The sequence below is a fragment of the Buceros rhinoceros genome, unplaced genomic scaffold (assembly GCF_000710305.1).
Source record: "Buceros rhinoceros silvestris isolate BGI_N320 unplaced genomic scaffold, ASM71030v1 scaffold29165, whole genome shotgun sequence".
NCBI lineage: Eukaryota > Metazoa > Chordata > Aves > Bucerotiformes > Bucerotidae > Buceros > Buceros rhinoceros.
Window position 1 is genome coordinate 1 of NW_010412720.1, and position 19,693 is coordinate 19,693.

The 19,693-nt window shown below is 38.7% G+C and overlaps 2 protein-coding genes across 2 annotated transcripts in view; one reads left to right on the forward strand and one right to left on the reverse strand.

Moving 5' to 3' along the window:
* Window positions 1–1,700: 1,700 nt before the first annotated feature.
* The window catches only part of RTFDC1 (replication termination factor 2 domain containing 1), a gene marked incomplete at both ends in the record, with an annotated part of 21,819 nt that continues 3,826 nt past the window's right edge, over window positions 1,701–19,693 (reverse strand). The window contains 3 exons of the mRNA XM_010136501.1: window positions 1,701–1,793; window positions 1,873–1,927; window positions 4,964–5,077. Coding sequence (XP_010134803.1) covers window positions 1,701–1,793; window positions 1,873–1,927; window positions 4,964–5,077 — 262 coding nt within the window. The remainder of the gene's footprint in view (window positions 1,794–1,872; window positions 1,928–4,963; window positions 5,078–19,693) is intronic.
* On the forward strand, window positions 13,470–16,053 carry GCNT7 (glucosaminyl (N-acetyl) transferase family member 7). The gene is made up of 3 exons (XM_010136500.1): window positions 13,470–14,494; window positions 14,953–15,048; window positions 15,827–16,053. The coding sequence occupies exons 1-3, from the start codon at window positions 13,519–13,521 to the stop codon at window positions 16,051–16,053; spliced, it is 1,299 nt and encodes a 432-aa protein (XP_010134802.1). The 5' UTR covers window positions 13,470–13,518.

Sequence of the window (19,693 nt, forward strand, 5' to 3'; positions counted from 1 at the left end):
ATATATTAACATATATAAATTAATATAGAAGTCTGCAGAAATTCTACATTTTTGGTTTACCTTGGGCACAAAGGTACGGAAATAGAGAGTAGGGAGCCTGGCTGAAACTGCACTTAACTGATTCCTGCTCGTGGTCATAGGAATTGTATGTGCAATCCTAAGTCACGGAGCAGACCCTTTGTGTATTTGGAGAATGCTGTGATTAATGCCACCAACTGTTGTCTGGAAAGAATTACCAGAGACTGGATTTGAAAGAATGAATGTGTGTGCTGCAAGTCCAGAAACCTTGGGGTGCCATGTTCACAAATTAATTCCTATGCTACTGGCATTCCTCGGCCCATGATTTCCCCTCTCTCCTCTTAATCTCTTGCTGCCAGGAACATAAACCATGACTGATGCTTCAAAAGGCACAGTTTCTCTTTTACACTTCTTTTACAGCAGGGGGCAGGTCAGGCATTTCTGATGGAAATTCTCCCAGCTTCTAGCATACTTTACCTACAGTTTATCATTTAACTATTCTCAGATTCTTCAAACAAATTAGATTGACTTTTTCTGTGGCTGTAATACGCATGATTGAATACTTTGCACAGAAACCCCAGAACGACTTTAACACTGTACCCATTCTGATAGTCCTGCATGAAATCATCAGTATGAACTGGAGACAATAAATATCATTACATGTACATATCTCACATATAGAAGGCATTATCCTTCGGACTAAAGGACTGCCAAGTTTACTCACTATGACTATTGTAGGTACATCAGGACATCCTGAAGTTACATTCCACTGCTCCCAGTGACACACAGCAAATCACCAACTAAACCGGAGGACTAAAAGCCAAATCATCAGCTTGGGATATTTTAAACACATTTCTTTGAAATAAACTACTGTAACAGATTTCTTGACCACCTGTACTTCAGGAAAACAACTACTGATCCTCCTCACACTACTTCCTAGCCAATAAAACCGACATTCCACACTCAGCTGTGTGAATTCACTGTGTGAATAAAAATTTCTAATCTCATTCATTCAAGTTGGTTCCTACCAACTTAAAGCAATACTGGAATGACATAAACAAGCAAATCTGGCTTGTTTCACAGTGAAAAAACTGCAATGTGGTGAAAACAGTTTATTACCTCTATTTGTTATCCACATCACTACAGCGTCTGCCAGTCACGAGTGTGAGCAGGAGCAGAGACCCTGTTTCAGGTATTTTTTGAAAGTATAACAAGAATCAGTCCCTATGCCATGGACTATTTACTCAGAGTATAGGACGACGGACAGCAGAAGGGACAAAGGCAAACTGGGTAGAGTAAGGAAACACGGACGAACAGAAGCCCTCACACACTTTCTGTGGAGTCAGTTTTGCAGATTTTTCAGATCGTAAAGCAAAGCTCTGTTCTAAGAAAAAGTTAAGCTGATTACAGTTTCTACTGAACAAGGACATCTGTGTGTGTTCTCGAGGCAGTCTCCTGCTCAGCTTGGAAAGGCAGCCTTTCAGGACAGGCTTCTGAAAGAGGGGTTCTTTGAAAAGGTGAGCCACGACATTATGGCTCCCTTGAAGACAGGAGCTGACTTTTATTCTTGAGAAAGATAAAGGGGGTGATTGGGCAGCCTCTGAAAACTATGGTACAAAATAACCAGGAAAGGATCTATTCGTTCACATTTTTCACATTTAGATTAAGGAATAAACACCAACCTGAACTTTTGGTGAAGATAATCTGCCTCTTTTCCCCCAAGGTGGAATTGATACAATCTTTTCCATTCTTAGCCTTTGAGGGACCTGGAGACTCTATGAAAGGAAAAAACCGAAATCCTGAATCTGCTTCATGACTCAGAAGGTTGCATGTCATTTGTAGCTGTGACTTTACCTTCAGCGGTATCTTGCCGAGAAGCTGATTCTGCTGACTTACATTTCTTTGATTTCTGAAACAACACAAGCAGAAATCTGGTAACGTACTGAAAGGATATGCAACTCTCTTCTTGTAATTGATAGACGCACAGTTTTATTTAGTACATTTTCACGCCTTACACATTGGGACTCTTCCTTCCACAACACTGATCCACACTTCTGGTGTTATTTCTACACGGAAAAGTAATAACCTCGGGAACCCTGAAGTTACCTTAAAGAAAATCACGCAGGCCAAAACTAAACTGTCTGGATAGGGCGCTTTGGTTTGTCCCCTTTGCCAGAAGTGAGTGTGTTATCATTAACATAATCTGATGCTCTGAACCCACGTGGCAGGACAATAAATTGCATATCATTAAACAGGACACAGTTAAGTGTAATCAATAAAGACGTTTTTCAATACAAATTTCAGAGTAGTCCTGCATCTCATATCGACTTAATTTTAGTTAGATAATAAGTAAATCCCTCCCGGGTAACTTTCAATAACTGGGCCCTTTGTTGCAAGATTGCTTGGGAAGAAAAGATGCAAATCATTAATCTCGTTTTTTTTAAAGCATCTGCAGACCAGATTTTCCAAGCTAATTTATGTTTGTCCAGATTAAAAAAAAAACCCACAGAAACCCCAAGCAACAGTAACAAGGATCCTATTACTGACTTTGACTATGTAAATTCCAAGCTGAAAAAGAAATACATCTTACAGCAGTCATTGGTGTTATTATCACAGGTGACTCTGTATACATCCAGAACAGGGGTACATATTTCAAGAAAGCCACACAAATGCAAAGAAAATAAATATTTTTAAATGTGCTACAAAAATGAGGAGAACCCATGACCCATGCTGACAAGCATATGATTAACGCTGGAGTTAGCACATGTTGCTGCAAAGCTCAGCCAGGAGGTGGTGGCAGAGGGTCGCTCTGCTAAAAGCAAACTGCTCTCCTGTGACTTCAGTGTGCATGAAAAACCTCTTGCCAGGGTGCTTCCACCTTTGTTACCGTGGGTGGGTTGACAAAGAAAAGTTCTCTCAGAATCTGGAATCTGAATTATGGGATGTTTGTAAATACATCATGCATATGTATTATACACAATGACTACATATTATACAATTTCATCATGGGCACATAGGACATAGTTGAGCTTGAAGAGCTTTTTTATCCTAGTGCTAGCTGTGTCTTCCTTATGCTTTGCTGCATTAGTACAAAGAAAAGGAGTTTGTGCTTCCTGCTCCAAATAGAGTGGGTCCACTCAGACTGCTCCTCTAGCTGGAAGAAGGCACTGAGGAAGAGGTCTGAAGAGCAGTGCCAGCGGACCCCAAACTAAAAATTGTCTTCGATGCTGGAGCTCACAGATCTCAGATTAGAGACTGGTGCCAGTGACAGCAGAGAGGACCGGTTCTAGCTGTAAAAAGATCGGCTGGTGCAGCAAGGCAACAATGCAAAAAACCCATCAGAATTTAAAGATGAAATGCAAGAGGCCTGCTGAGAGATTTGCAAATACTGTAATGCAAGTTTTCACTAAACAAACAAAAAATATTGGCATACTCGCCTAAGGCACAGAGAGCTCAAAGATCAAAGCTCTGATTTTCTTTTGTCTGCCACCAGGAGTGGCTGTGCTGACACCTTAAGAGACAAAGTGCTCAGCACACCAAGGTGCTGGTACTTCATTGCAAAGTCTGGGGACAGCTCCAGCTTTCACAGTATTCCAAATTATCTGAACCAAAGCTATAGGTGCTTTGTTAGGGCCACTTTCCTAATGAATATTGAGTGCAAATGACCAGTATTTTTGGGGCTGATTACTCGTCTACTGAGATCTGCAATATTCTATCATCAAATTATCTTTAAAATTCTTTCAAAAATTTAATTACAAAGTACTGAGAAAAAAACCTCAAACATGCAGAGACAGAGTAAGATTTACAGCACTGCTCTTAACTCCAGAAGCTACAGGATAATAAGCGCAGAGGCTATGACCAGAGAGGAAACAGAACAGCAGGACTTCCGTGGGTAACCATCCTGTTGTTGTACTGCCCAGGCCTGGGGATGCTGCACTGGTGCAGATGAATAAAGACCCTGTGATGAGAAGGAATCATATGCTCACTGGTAAGTAAACAAATATTCACCTCAGATCAACCTAGGAAAACATTTGTACGCATCTCTAAGTCCTACAGGCAGACAAAATGAAGCACAGTAATAGAGGTGAGATGATCAACCTCTTTCTAAAGTCACAGTTGCTGAAAGTGTCAGACAATGACAATTCATGCTCTTGAGATTCAACCAGGTCTGTCTGCACTCTAGACTGAGTCAACACTACAGCTGTTGATTGCTTTGTCATCTCCAGAGTAGCAATGCCAGTTCAGAAAAAACTAGCAATGCTGAAGAAGGTCCCACATGCAGAACTGTCGTCATTTGACAGTACAGTACCACAGAACTACTACTGTTTCACAGAGCAGTAGCGGATAGTAGAGGATATAGTAGAGCTGCAATGGTATTTCCATGGCACTGTGGCTGGTCAGATTAAAAAAAAAAAATCATAAAGACTTCAACTGTATGGTGGGAATTAGTATCACCAGTAATCCCTCAGGAACCACAAAAGATGACAAAATTTCCAAACAGGACTCTCACAGATTCAGATCAGGAACCTATAGATCCCAATATCACGTTTCTGATGGTGGCCAGTGGAGGACACTTGGAGATCAGAAAACTAAACCTGCTATCAACAACTACCATATGAAATACAGGGAAGATGTCGCTCATGGCTAGAATTAAGTAAGACACAGCTGGCACACTGTCTGTTTTACCCACAGCTTTGAATTCCGTGATTCTTCAGAGCATTATGCACTGCCTGGTAGCCAAAAAATACTTTCAGTACATACAACTTCAACACGCTGTTTGCAAAATTTGCACACAACCTCATTACTTTTAAAGTAGCACTGAAGTACAACACAGCATACCGAGTAAATCCTCCAGTCTGCACAAAGGTGCACACAAACCTACGGGACCTAAGAGCAGCCCATACTAAGACAGGAATTTTGTTTTAAACAAGTATTAAAAGATTACCTTTTCTAATTTACTTTTAAGTCTTCTATCCTCCATTCTTTTCTTCAGTACTTCCACATCTTCCTTATTACCATTAAGGACAATCACATCTTCCTCTTGAAAGGGAACACCACACTTCAAAGAAAAAAAAAAAAAGGGTGGTAAAACTAGTATTTTTTTTCCCCAAGATCTTTATGCTGTTGAACCTTTGTTAGAATTAATGCTGTGCTTAAGCTCTCCAAGGAGCAGTTCAACCCTTCCCCTTGCGGCTTTTCCAATAGTTCTTTCTCTTTTTCTACAGTCTAACACATCTTCTCAACTAAAGTGGCAAAGGGGAAACCTCCCCTGTTTTTACCACTGAGTAAAAGAATACTGACTGATAACATTCCTCTTCAAAAAAAAAAAAAAGAATACTCATCTCACCAGTGAACTTCTAATAAGGACATTTAAAAGCATGCACGTATTGTATAGCAATATGCACAACAAATTCTGAAAGAATTTCAGAACTATGAAAATATTTTGTTCTTCTTGAAAGCCCTATTCCATGAAACTGGGCTATGGAAATTCCATATTTATGACACTATCAGTCCCTTATCAGCAAGTCTATTAACTAACGTTTGTTTTTTCTTCAGATAAAAGGTCTTATTATATATTTTCAGTTCATGAGTTCCTTGTTCCACTAACATAAAATGTACAGTGACTAAACAGAGTAATCCTAACTAGAATCTACTCCATTTTCTGAACCCCACAGCTAAAACCAAAATACCAGGATACTTTGATTATTTAGTTATGAATGCATTTGATTAAGAGCTAATAATTTTGCGTTCTGCTCTAGAGTTTGTCTTTCAACTTACTAATACAAGAAACAACAACTGATAGGAGCAGTTCCTTTACACTGATTAGGACCACCACCAAAGGGGTTACTGCTCTGTCTGTAGAACAGACAGCACCAGAGAACTTCTCTCCCCAGCTGCTAGACAGAAAAACCTGGTGTTTTTTGTTTGTTTTGTTTTTTTTAAAAAATACTATTTTTTAAATAACTATGGGGATAAAAAGGGGTCATAAAAGCGGCATTATTCATTAACCCAGCCTTGCCATCTCATTGTCCTTCATCTGATTTATTAAACACAAACAAGTTTCAAAGTACATTTATAAATTAATCTGGATAATGCACGTAATGTGCTTCATATAATTCCACATTTGTTTTCTGGCTGAAGACACAGATGTTTCGGTGACACATTTTCAATCATTCGGTGAAACCAGCACACTATCATGTTTTCTTTTCCAAGAACCAATTTCCTTTCCTGTTTTTTTGTTGTTATTTATTTTGTTAAATTTAGAAGCCTTTTGTTATCTGCAAGATTAGTTTATAATCCTGTCCCTGCCATTACTCTTCTGCTTTATAAACAAAGGGTTAGAAAGGTTACTCATGTCTCTGCAGTAGGAATTAAAACAAATGAAAGGACATACGGATAGTACATTTGACTACAGTCTGCTCAAGTGATGAACACAGTTTAAAAAATTAATTTGAAGAGCTCAGAGAGATTATGAAGGAGCAGCAAGGGATGTGCATTAAGCAAGTCAGGCAGGGTAATAAGAACACAAGAAATGGGTAGCAGCCCCAATTTTTCCATTGCTACTCGATGTGCTCGTGTAAGAAATAGCAGCTTGGTATGACCTCAGACACTTGTGAGTGAGAAGTCCAGAAAATCGAGACAGACAACCAGTCTCAACACAGAGTCAGGAGCAACTGGCAGCTGTCTTCATCCTACAGAAGCCCTAGTCATTCATTTCTGGTGAAGTGTTTTCCGAGTTCAGCATGAAAGACCAGCACCCTCCTACGGGCTAGTGAGTTAGAAGTAATTTCTGCAATAATTTTTTAAAACACATTCTGTTAAGCACAGAAAAATAAGTGGAAATTTCCTCCAAGTAAAAGTTTATTTTAAAGGACTCTAATTTCAATCAATGTTGCATTTTGAAAAAGCAAGCAAATCCAGGTTCCCATCCAGAAAACACAGGTGGAACTAAAACGAAAAGTATTTACATGAGAAGGGGAAATAGAGACAGTGTCCTCTTTCCATACACTGAAACAAATAATTTTTTTTGCCATGACAGCAGCCAGATCACAGAGACCAAACCCTTCTAAACAAACCTCAAGGACAGCAAGTTACAGGCATAGAACCAACTCCACCTTCCCAGGTTTCACAAACTCCTGTAGGTATGGTTTGTTGTTGCATCATACATGTGCAAACACTCACTGTCAGTACTGTTGGATGGAAAGTTTTAATTCTGATTTTTTAAAAAAATGCAAAAAAAAGCAATATGTTTATCTCAGTGTTTTGAAATGCTGCGATAAAAAACAGAAAGAAATTCTGGTTTTGCAAATTCAGAGAGATTGTTCCTTCCAGGGCAGATTTCCGGTTTATGATTATCACAGGGTCTCCTCTGCTGTACCTTGTTTATACTGGAACTTTAAATACATATGAAGGTTCTTGCTGTTTTTGCAGCACCTTCAACAGAAGACATTCCTGGAAGACTATTCTGAACCAGACAAAAGCATTAGAAGAGCAGCTTGCAGACCTGAATGCAAGGCTCCATCTGTAACTGAAGCAGAGTGGGGTATTAACTGAAGGACATGCTGCACAAGCAGCTCGGGTTTTGTCTATAAAGCCCTTTAAGGGTCCACTTAAAAAAGCATGTTCAAAACTGTTTCTGTCTAAATGGCTTCACACGCTTCCATCAAGGAATTATTTAAAAAGGTGTGCAGGTACGATCAAAAAGTTTTCAAAGTCTGATACTCATAAATACATATTTATTTGTACACCGCATGTGTGTACACATACACAAAAATCAACGTCATGAAAAAACAAAACCAACCCAAAGACTTAAAATCCTTAGCACAATAAAGGGATTACAAGCTGTAAAAAACTACTAGCTTAGGCATAAATATAATCTTTAAAACTTGAACTAATAAAAGAAATAGTGAAATTACTTTTTCAAATAATGAAGACCTTTTAAATTTCAAGCCATTTTAATACAGCAGGATAGCTTCTTATCTTAGAGTATAAAATGAAAGTTTTTTCAGTAATAATGAAATCGTAGTTTAAGATGATTTCTGGAATTCTATAGATTATATTTTCTTCAGTTTCAGCTACACACTGTATTTCTGGCTACAATTAAACAGCAGACAAATACATTTTCACATCTAAATGTTTACAAAGTTACAGTTTAATGCTTTAGGAAAAACCTGAAACCTCTTCCCAAATGACAACCAGCGAGCTGACTCCAGCAGTCCTCCTAAACATGACCGTTACTAGGAAATGTATAAAGACATTAACCCTTTTCCAAAGTGATTCCCACCAGATGATGGAACATGCACGAGCACGACCCGACTGTCCCTCTTCAAACAGGGTAATACACATAAAGAGGACTGGACACAAGTCCCAGTCAAACAGGGACCACAGCACTGTTCATTTAGCAGCCACACAAGCTCATGTCTTAAAGATTATTGTCTCTTGTAACAGTCAGCTGAAAACATGTTTGAAGCGAGGTAATCTTCCAGAGGTTTGTTAATCGGCAGTTCACTGGTGTAAGATGTGATGAGCACAATTTTTGACATCACCACCCTACCGAGACATACAATAGGTCAAAGAGTAAATTAAGCGGTAACTTGGGAAGAATGGAAAGTCTTCAATGGGCCAGTTCACGGAATGTGAACTTTGACTCAGAAGTTGTCTCGCCTGCTACAAAAATACTGTCCAAGCAGAAGCCTCCATTTACAGAGCATCCCCTAAAGCAAATGATAATTTTGTATCTGCCATACCTGCAGCAGTGCCTTAATTTACTCTGAGGTTTTCTCTCTGTTTATTTCTGACCAACATGCTGTTTTTACCTGAATGCGTCCAAAATACACCAGCTTTCTTACGCGTTTCTAGAATGCTATAGCTTCCTAATTGCAGTAAATCCAAGCTGTTAACTTTTCACGTATAAAAACCCCCAAGAACCTTTATAAAAGGAGTATCACAGTAAACATCCAGTTTTGGAAGGAGGTGTTAAATTTATTCTATTCTAAGCTTCCAGCTACCAGAGGCAACTCTTTGCTCTACCTATTTGCTGCAAATTGGAAAGTTTCAGCAAGCAAATAGTTAAGGACTGGGGGAGGAGGAGAGGGTTCCTTTCCTTTCCAGTTTGCATCATCCAGCATGCTCTGTTAGCAGCACAGAGGTTAAAGCAATACTATTTATAATCATCAGCAAAGCACTCTACAGATCTGAACGTCTGCTTTCAGCCCTTTAAAGTCTGTCTCAGAAAGAGCAGCAACAGAATTCAGAGAAGCTCAAATTTTCTCTCATTATTATGAAACAGGACATATCTGAAGCCCAGAGCCTTACTGCAGAATAAATATGCTAAGCACTGCAGGAAGCCCGATGAAGTCTTAACTGAAAACAGTTAATGTTTAACCCCTTTCGCTTCACCGAGGTCTCCACTCCAGCATGAAGAACGCTGCCTGAATTCTGCTGAAGGACAATGGGACTCTCTATCTGTTTTCATTATGCTGCCGTCTCCGGGCTAATTTTGTGCAAGGTAAGACTGAATAAATTGGATTGGAGGACTTCAGGTTTTTGCTTTTATTAAAAACTAACATGCTTTAATTTTTGAAAAGTGACAAATACTTCCATTTTGGAAAGACCAATTTCACTTAAAAAATACTCAAATCTGCAATAAGGTTGATTTGTCTTTTTGACTTTGTCATAGATGTACAGGATGACGTACAGGAGCAGCAGTAGTAATGACCTCTACTGCTGTTTGTGTTATTAAACTCACAATACTCAGGAATACTTGTTATGCTCTGTTGCAAGCAACTTCATTTTCTACATCCCTGTAGCTTTATTCATATTTGCTTTAAATTGTTATGAGGTCAAATACACAAGAAAAGAACCGTAACAAGAAAACAAAAACAACAAAAAACCCCCCAGCAATGCTCACCAGCTAAACCTGACTCTGTTAAGTATGTATCAGTAAACACCAATGCAGTATTTTTCAGTAAGAATGATTTTATATTTCCAAGGCCGTGTTCATTTGCTTTGGTAAAGACATTTCTTCTTTTACTGGATGCATGCCACAACACAGAAGCAGACTCGACACAGTTAAGCCAGCTTAAGTAAAAAGGAAAGCACTATAAAAAGCAGTTAAAAGTGCTGATTTTAATGTTAAGTTTTTAAAGCACTAAATTAGTATTCACTTGTTTGAGATGTCTACACTAATGCCTGCATAAACACCTTCCAGACAAAAAAAGACAGAAAGAGATTCAGAAATAATGCCTTTTAACCATTTTGTTAGAAGATGAAGTATTCCCCGAATAATTTGTTTCACTGAATTATGAAGTCACATGAACTAAATTTTATCTATACTTTAATATTAAGCAAACACAAAGAGTACAGACAAAATAGGATATCTAGAGGTGCAATGACGCAGTCCAAAATCCTATGGCAGAAAGAAATAGTGAGTTGTTAAATGATTTCTCGTTATGAAGTGCACAGCAAAGTATACAGGGGTCTTGATGAACTGAGAGGATATTTCACAGGCTTATTTTCAGGCATAAACATAATTCCACTTTTCTCTAGAGTTTACCTTTTTTAATTGAAATGAAGGAGCTTACAATTATTTTCTGTTCAGTAATATCTGTAAAAGCAGTCACAAAGGTACTTGAAAATCCCCACAAACTCATTGCTTTTCAGAAGAACGTCAAACACTACTCTCGGCACGCCTCAAAATTAAGACAAATCCATTGTCCAGATCTGAATAACTTATCCATACTGCAGAAAAGGCTGAGTTTCAGAGAGACATTCTGATAACAGTAAATACCTGACATCTAAAAGGCAAGACAGTCACAGACTGGGTCATGCCTGGACAGTGGATCTCAACAGTGTGACATCTTGCCCTTCAAGGGCAGGAGGAAATATGGTAGCACAGTCTTTGGCAGCAGACAATTGCATAGCAGCTAGATGACTCTAAGTGGTAATTTTTTACCCAATGGGACTAACAGCTGCAATTCTAGCTTTAAATCTGGTAAAACACTAACAGAAAGTCAACGCTTTCATTCTGTAATATTCCGTGAGGCTGAAAGATGTCAAATTCTGTTCTCATAGGCAAGGCATTTTAGTCATTCCCCAGAAATATGTTAACACTGGAGGAAGAATTGTTTCTTCTGACCCGATAATGGGCTGTTTGTGTACTTTTATGCTGCCATATAAAGTACAGCTTCTAGATGCTATGGAGTTCAATAGGAAAAATCCTTAGTAAACACGTAACAACCTGAAACATCCCTGGAAGCTATTATTTGAAGGGCAATAAAAATTTAAGTGTAGAAACGAACAGGTTATAGCTTGGTTCCCTAGGGAACTATCCTTAGCAACCTGTCCACAAAGATCTATTTAAGGAAAAAACCTGACGAGCATGCTCATTCCGTATCGATGTTCTATGTTCTAAGCAGGTACAAAGTCCCAAATATTTCTACACCTGTCCAGTGTCTTTGGTGCAATTCTTACGGCCAGAAGGAACAGTCCCTGTGACATATGATGGATCTCACCACATTCACTAATTCAGAGCAGCTTCAGTGCTCCTGTAATTATTAACTCAGAATAAAACAGCTTCTCTGACTCCAGGTCCACAAAAATCAGTGCTCCCCTACAGACCATCCTCTCTCCTACTGGGTACATAAGGGCCCTTATGCAAATCTCAGCGCCAGGAGTCAGCGGGTAGCAGGCTACAGCACTGGCATATTTCATTTTTCCTGCAAAAATCCTGGCTCTCACCTTTCAGTGGTGGTCCTCTCCTCTTACTTTCTGCACAACATTGAAAGGCTGACATAGATTTGATTAGCTGAAGTTTTTGTTCAACAGGATGAAAGACTCACATCAAGCTTGTTTACCCAGTAAATGTTTCCCTCAGAAAGGGAAAAAAATTTTCTGAAGAAAAAAAAATATTCTTCTGGGACCTGATTTCGTCATGTTTTTCCTCGGCCTATGCATTCAACGCAGGCTGAAGAGCACTGTGGAGAACATACAAGCAAAATGGGCAAACCCTCCACCTAACTACAACTCCACTTTCTGGAACACTGAGTGGAAAAGAGGCATTCTTCCAGCATGAAATCCAGTGCATACCAGTAAGGACAGTAAGATAAATACATTCTTTCCCAACAGCCTAACGAGATTTTAAAATTGTGGCAAGATAGCATATCTCTTCTCTTGGTTCAAATTCTGTATTCTTAATGCTTTTTAAATTCTTTGCCTCATTTCTACTTTAACTACAATACCCCTTTTATTTTCAAGTTTCTAAGACAGGTGTATACTGAGTTTTCACTAAAAAGTGTTTTCCACCTCTTTCTAACGAAAACCTAGAGCCTTCTAACCACAACAGCATTCCTGTAAAGAAATTGCCTTTATAAAACCACGCTTGTTCTCTGTTCCCATATAAAAGCAAATATGCTGTGATGTTGACAGCTGCAGAGCACAAAGTATTTACAGGTGAAACAAACTTTGTTAAAACAAGTTCAGTGAATAAGAGAAAATTAATTCTCTTTAAAATAAAAATCTTTCACTATTGTGCGTAATAGCAGCTGATGAACCCTCGTCTTCCCCCTGGTATTTTCTCTACAAAATTCTATACTAAATGCTTCAAGGATAAAGACTTCATGTAATTGCTGTGGGATGTAGGACTGCTGCACTCTCATTCTTCTAACTTTTCAACAAGGAAAAAAACAGGGGTTATTCATAGTTAGGAAAAAAAAAAATCACAATGGAAAAACTCCTATGCCAATACTGCTGTAAATTACATGGTTATGGCTGAATGCTGATCCTGGCAGTAGTATGCGTATCTCAGGACATGCCCATATGCTAAAAATAAGAAATGAATGTTGTCTGCATGTTCTGTTTTCCAAAGTTCTAATACAAAGATGTCAGAGAAAAAAAAAAAAATCTCACAGATAGAAACATTTGCTGACTTTATAAGGATAAAAACCAGTGTATGTGGATTACGTTTTAGTCTCTTTTCCTTTGTTTATTTAATACATTTTTTGCTGATTTAATTTACTGAATTCTGGTTCTCCAGCAGAACTTAAGGCTTCCCAGGCCTTAAGGAAACCTCAGCAGCAGCTGGCCCTTCGCACACAGTGCTCACACATCTGCCCTTTTCTAAAGCTAGACCTTGACCAACCTATGGCACTGGACTCTCCTACTCACACATACGTTCTCTCAAAGTAGAAGAAACTTCTACCTGATGGGGTAGGCCACCCCTTGCTCAAGTAATGAAGCATATAAAGCCATTTTGGGTTCTCTGGATAGAAAGGCGGCTTTAAGGCTCTGGAAGTACCATTTCCAGTGTATTAGTACACTGCAGCATGGGCACAGCCAGAGTTCCCCCTAGTAACTGGAAAAGCAGTCTCAACATTTATAACTGTATCACTAACGTCATCTATTTAAAAAAAAGATCAGAAAGGTTCTGTCTCACTTTTCCTTTCAGATAATCCGAATGCTTAATTAAACTATGATGAGAGGACCATATCCAGAAAATAAAAGATGAACCCACTCGATGCAACAAAATCAGGATTTTTAGCATGCGTTGCTGCCTGCATGTTCATCTACACTTTTATCTACATAAAGGACACCCTTTCTGAAGAGCCAAATGAACAAAAATTTAATGCAAATATAGCAGAGTGTGGTTTTTACCCAGATGAACTTTGTTCAGCTCTTTTTGTGGGGAAAACTGCTGCCTTTAAAATTGGAAACTTTTGTCAGAGTATCTACCAACCTAAACCACTGAGCTGCGTTCAGACTTCGTGCAATTGCTCCACGGTTTTGAAGACTCTACATTTTATCACAAGACCACTGTCAGATGAAGAAGGAAATTTCTCCTTGGCATACATTATCACAATTCACAAGGAGCTGGAAATGTTTGTAAAGCTACTAAGAGCTATTTATATGCCTCAGAATATTTACTGCATACATGTGGATGAGAAGTCACCCAAAGACTATAAAGCTGCTGTACGAAACATTGTTAATTGCTTTGAAAATATTTTTATTTCCTCAAAAAGAGAAAATGTCGTTTATGCAGGATTTTCAAGATTACAAGCTGATATTAACTGCATGAGAGATCTAGTTCATTCCAAAATTCAGTGGAATTATGTTATTAATCTATGTGGTCAAGATTATCCCATTAAAACAAATAAAGACATTATACAATACATCAAAAGTAAATGGAATGGTAAAAATATGACTCCTGGGGTAGTCCAACCACTTCATATGAAACACAGGACACAGGTTAGTTACAGAGAGTATGTACGTTCTGGAATGTCGTACGTGTCTCCCACAAAGAACAGAAAAGCTAAACCTCCATATAATTTGACAATATATTTTGGTAGCGCCTATTACGTACTCACTAAAGAATTTGTAGAGTTTACATTGACTGATGCACGGGCAAAAGATTTGCTTGAATGGTCAAGAGACACGTACAGTCCGGATGAACACTACTGGGTCACTCTGAATCGTTTAAATGGTAAGATGTATGTTATTTCTACTATGAATAACCCCTGGAGCAGCTGCTTTGTAAAGTCTCTGACGGCGAGCCAGTGAGCTCCAGCTCAGAGCTTACCACCACCACCTAACTGAGCTGCATTGCATAAAATACGAGCATTTCCTCAGGCTTGATGCTGCCCTTTCAAAAAGTCACATCTCCTGATGGCTGAGAAACAAAACCTTGATTCCAGGAAAGCACTACTTGTGGTGCAGACTATTAGCTATAAGGCTAGAAAAACGTTCATGAAAAGAAGAGTAAGTTTTCTTCTTACATGAAGATTCCTGCACTCAAGGAATAAAAGCAGTAAAGCTGAGAATGATGGCTGTTCTTATGATGTAAATTAACACTTAGTGTGGCTACAGTTAGAAAGTCTTCAGCAGTGAAAATGATCACTGTAATAAGTAGAAAAGCCTTACCAGAACCTTATATTTTTAAAGATGCTCCAGGGGCTACACCCAATGCAGACTGGGAAGGAAATATACGAGCCATTAAATGGAAAGACCAAGCAGGAACTGTACACAAAGGCTGCAAAGGTAATGCGAATTTTGATTGTGAACTCAAATTTGATTCACTGACTAGCATATTATTATATTACATTACAAATCTTGCATTATGCTTTAAAGTAGCTATTAGATGTGCCTCAGTGGTCACATATATTTTATTTTGGAAGTATCAAACAGCAAGCCGCCCTGTTAAATTACTCCTCAGTAGCCAAATAGCTTCTCATATATTCTTGCAAAGACTGTCACAGTATCCATACACTGACAACTGTTCTTTCAGCCGCCCATTACCAATGCATTGACCTGACTGATCAGTTTTCAGTGAAGAGTAGGGGGTTTACTCGACAAGCATGTTTGTCAGGTACTTTCATTACATTAGGTTAAACCTCTTCACTTTGAGCAATAATAAAAAAGAATAGTGCTGACACATGGAAAGCAGGCAAAAAAAAAATGTTAACATAGGTAACTACATAAAGTGAGCACAGTGAAGTCCTGCATGGTTAGGCAGGTGTTCAGACAGAGACAGGAGACCAGAATGTCAGCACACTCAGCTACAAGACACAGTATTGAGCAGAGCAACAGGTCAGTGAAGCAGCTGCAGGTAACCTGTGTCCACTGGCGTAAAACACAAAAACCAAACCCTCACCTTTGTGTTTAAAATCTGGCATATTCTTCCAGCTATATTTCAGTCATGCTCTATGCGAAATCAAAAGGTATTTTTTGTTAGTAACGCCACAGAGTGAAACTATTTTTTTAAACGATCCTCTTCAGCTCTCTGCTGCTTTCAGACACCTTCAATTTGTCTTTGCAGGTCATTACATCAGAGACATTTGTGTCTACGGACTAGGGGATTTGCAATGGATTATTGAGTCACCTCATTTGTTTGCCAACAAATTTGAGCCTGCAACATATCCACTTGTTGTGGATTGCCTTGAGAGACGCTACAGGCTTAAAGTACTGCACCAGGCAGAAGTCCCCATTGAAGATCACTGGCGCTTTCAGGAAGAGAACTACTTCAACATGAAGCTGCATGTTTGAGCTAAACTAATACCTAAACGAGTGTTCAAAATACTGACAGGAACCATTAACATTTTTAACCATAGACTTTACTCTGCGCATTACAGCACAACACTGTACTGCCAGTAAAATAACCAGGTTTTATTTATTACAGTACGATAAAGAGCAACACCCGCTAACAGGTCAATTCTCAAAGAGAACAACATCTAAATCTGTAGCTTACTGAAAACAAGCGGGTAGTTCTTAATCCTTTAAGTGACTAATCGAGCCGGAAAAATACCTATTCCTCATGTCTGCAGCCCCAAAAATGACTAAGTGGTAGGAAAATAATAAAATGGAAGCAATGACTGAACAAAGATAAAATGTGAAGAGCACAAATTAAAAGTTATGTCTATTGTATGTCTTATGAAATAGATGATTTTGAATAATGAAGTTCACACTAAGATTTCAGAGTCTGTAGATAAGCAAGTGACACCCAGTTTCAGACACAGTCCATTTCACTGTTTTGCTGGTTTGTGGTTTTTTTCTTATTCTCATGGACAGCTGCATCTCTAATTTCACTGTGTAGTGAGGCAACAGCGCTCTTGCCCTACTCCAGCTCTGCCCCTAACGAAAAGGGTGTCTGTGCCAGTAACAGCAGAAAGGCTCCTGCAATGCATGTTTACCTTTAGGTCCCTCAGTCTCTGCAGCAGTTTAGGGCAAGCACACACAAGATGTATGAGGCCAAGGAACAACGGAAAACTGAACAAATAGCCACTAAGGGAAACAAAACTTCCTTACAACATTCTGCAGCAACCAGGACAAGCATCTCATTCCCCAAACCCTCTGCACCCAAAATATCCCTCAGTTTTTACAAGAAAACTGACTTATAGATTAAGCATTTTCAAAAAAATTCAAATGAATCAACAAATGACCCAACAAATATATTCCCAGGTTCCTGGAACTGTACTGCTTGTTTTCCCACACTAGTTTCTTGGAAACATAATTTCTTTCAAATGAACTTTAGCCTAAAGAAAGACCATCTGGTCCCTATTTATTTACAGAAACTTACAAACTCAACTCAAAGGCCTGTATTCAGCTTCATGTATAACCAGGACTGTCTTGTAGCTAAATATGGCTGGTGATGCTTTTTTATGGGGGGAAATGAAAGAAAAAAGGCAAAAAGCAGCCATGCAGCATGGTTCACAGTGAGCATGTTGAAAGCCCCTCTGAAAACCATTACTGAAGCTAATGGGTCTCTGGCATGTATTAATCATAGCAATATTCATAATTAATCTCCGAACACCCCCCAATCCACTGTAGGGCACTGCCAGCATTTATCCACTGCATGCTGTCTTTTAAAAGATGAATGGAATGTTCCTTGTTACCATCATCACAGCAAGTCCAGGATCTAGCTTTCACCCTTCATCACCACCATCCCAAACAGCTGTTGCGATTCACCTCTGAATTGAATTAGAAGGATAAATTCTATGACAAGGGACTATACAACATCAGGTTGTTTTGCAGAAACTGTACCAGCCAAACTGGGAAAAAAAAATCTGCACAAAAAGCCCTCTTCAAATCTAATTTAGGTATGAATACAAATAATTGGAGCATGATCCTCCTTCCTTAAAGGTTCCTTCCTTTAAAGGTTTTTGTATTTTAAACAAAATCTTACATATACAAAACCCCCATGAAATTCATAAGTAAACCACCCCATTCTCAATCATTAAGGAAACTTATTAGACTCATTATGCTGAGTGACTATAACCACATTATACTCTTAAAAGATTTTTTTCTTCTAACACCAGTAACCTGAGAAAGCTGAGAGCATTTAAACATATCTACAAACCGTTCCTGAAGTTCTGTATATGTTATCACATTATGAGTAGGTCAATCACAACTTCAGGATCTCAGCAACAAACATTTACTACCTTTGGGATGACTGCTGACTGAAGTGCACAGTGTCAGGGTGACCCTGCTCAAGGAAACGCTGCTCTATGCCATTCACACGGTAACTCCCTATCAGACAGACTTACACACAACTTCTGTTTCAAAAAGCCTGAGGCACATGTTCAATAGCTCTATATCTAAGTTAAACACTTGATTGAGTGTTTTATACGGCCCAGACTTTAATAGTTAGGGTACTACTTCAAGCATGTACTAGAGTCTGTTGACTCTGAAAACAATTGCAAAATAAATTTTAAAGTGATAAAAGAAATTGTTTTAAAATGGAATTTTGTCCTTAACTTCCAGAGTGACTATTTGAACTCCCAGAAGGACTTCAACAACCACTGTCCCACCTCCTAACTACCTCTAACATACTATTACACCAAAAGGAACTTCTGCATAGGAGTCAACATCAAAAATTGGTAATGATGCCTTTTTCAACCCTCCAGAAGTGAGGTTAAATAGATGCTATGGTAGATAATTACTGTTAGGTAATTCTTTTATCCCATCATTTCCAAAAGTATGATTTTTGTCAAATAGCAGACTTCCAGACAAGCAGCATAAAAGACTGCCCATGCAAAAATCAGAAAGCCCAGTAGAACATAAGTTTGAAAACATTTAATCACTTTGGGCCACACCAAAATCTACAGACCAACCTACAATCTTCAAGATCCCATCACATACAAAAAGTGTGAGAATAAACAGTCTTGCTTGTTCTTTTAATTTTAGTGTCTGTTGGAGAACTGAACACAATAGGTGAGAACATCCTATTCAAAAGAGCAGATTTTAAACTGACAATTTCTGTGTCACAAAATTCTTTCTGAAAAGCAGGAAGCAGCAGGAAAACTCCTGATCTTCAGGGCTTCTGCTACAGAATCCATAGCACCAAACTCTTATCTAGAAGCAAAGTTGTTTCTCCTCCTGCTGATTCAAAGCCCTATCTTGAACATTTCAGCATGTGACTTAGTACTGATAGTTTAAATTTTCTCCTCTTAATGTTCAAAGTCTCAAAGATATGTCTCAAACAACACGCTTCAGTGTAAAGAAGGTATAAGTTTTATTTGTATTCAGAATTTGCTCTGGTTTAGATGAATCTCTTTTCAGCTCTTTTCAATCTAATTAGTTAGAAGCTTCAACAGTTGTCCCAAGCACCTCATCTAACAAGCTCGCTCTCCAACATAAACCACTACTAAAAGATTCTCATTGCTCTTTCAAAAAAGCCTTTGGCCAGGGAGTTTTATATTTTGGCAAGACAGTTCAAAGCATTTACTGTTCAGGCAATAAGAGACAATCTCTCTCAACACTGCTACAGTATGTTTGCCTTGGAGTTTTCACATTTTAATGTGAGTTAACTTGAACCCTTCAGTACACTGCTACTTAAAACGTGAAGCAAGAACAAACAGTTTGCTTCCAAGGCAGGTAAGTCACACGGAGAAAGGCCTCATACATTAATTACAGTCACCTTACTGCAAGTCCTCCATCCGTGACACTTTCCCCTCACATTCTTGCACCTTTCCCTAGTACCAATAGTCTTCTTCACAATTGCAGTAAAAGCAGATAAATACGCATATTTAATATTGTCAGCTCTTCACATAAAGTCTCTGTTGAGGCAAACTATGTTTTTTCGAAAGAGAACTCTGACAAAGACTGCTTCATCTTCCCTGCACCTAGAGCTTACAGAGCCTTTCAAATCCAGTACTATAGCAAGTACTGCCAAGATAAACAAGGAATG

Coding starts and splice junctions, on each gene's coding strand:
- GCNT7 (XM_010136500.1), top strand. CDS start 13,519: ATGAACCCACTCGATGCAACAAAATCAGGATTTTTAGCATGCGTTGCT. Junction 14,495..14,952: donor CACTCTGAATCGTTTAAATG/GTAAGATGTATG, acceptor ATATTTTTAAAG/ATGCTCCAGGGGCTACACCC. Junction 15,049..15,826: donor TGTACACAAAGGCTGCAAAG/GTAATGCGAATT, acceptor TTGTCTTTGCAG/GTCATTACATCAGAGACATT.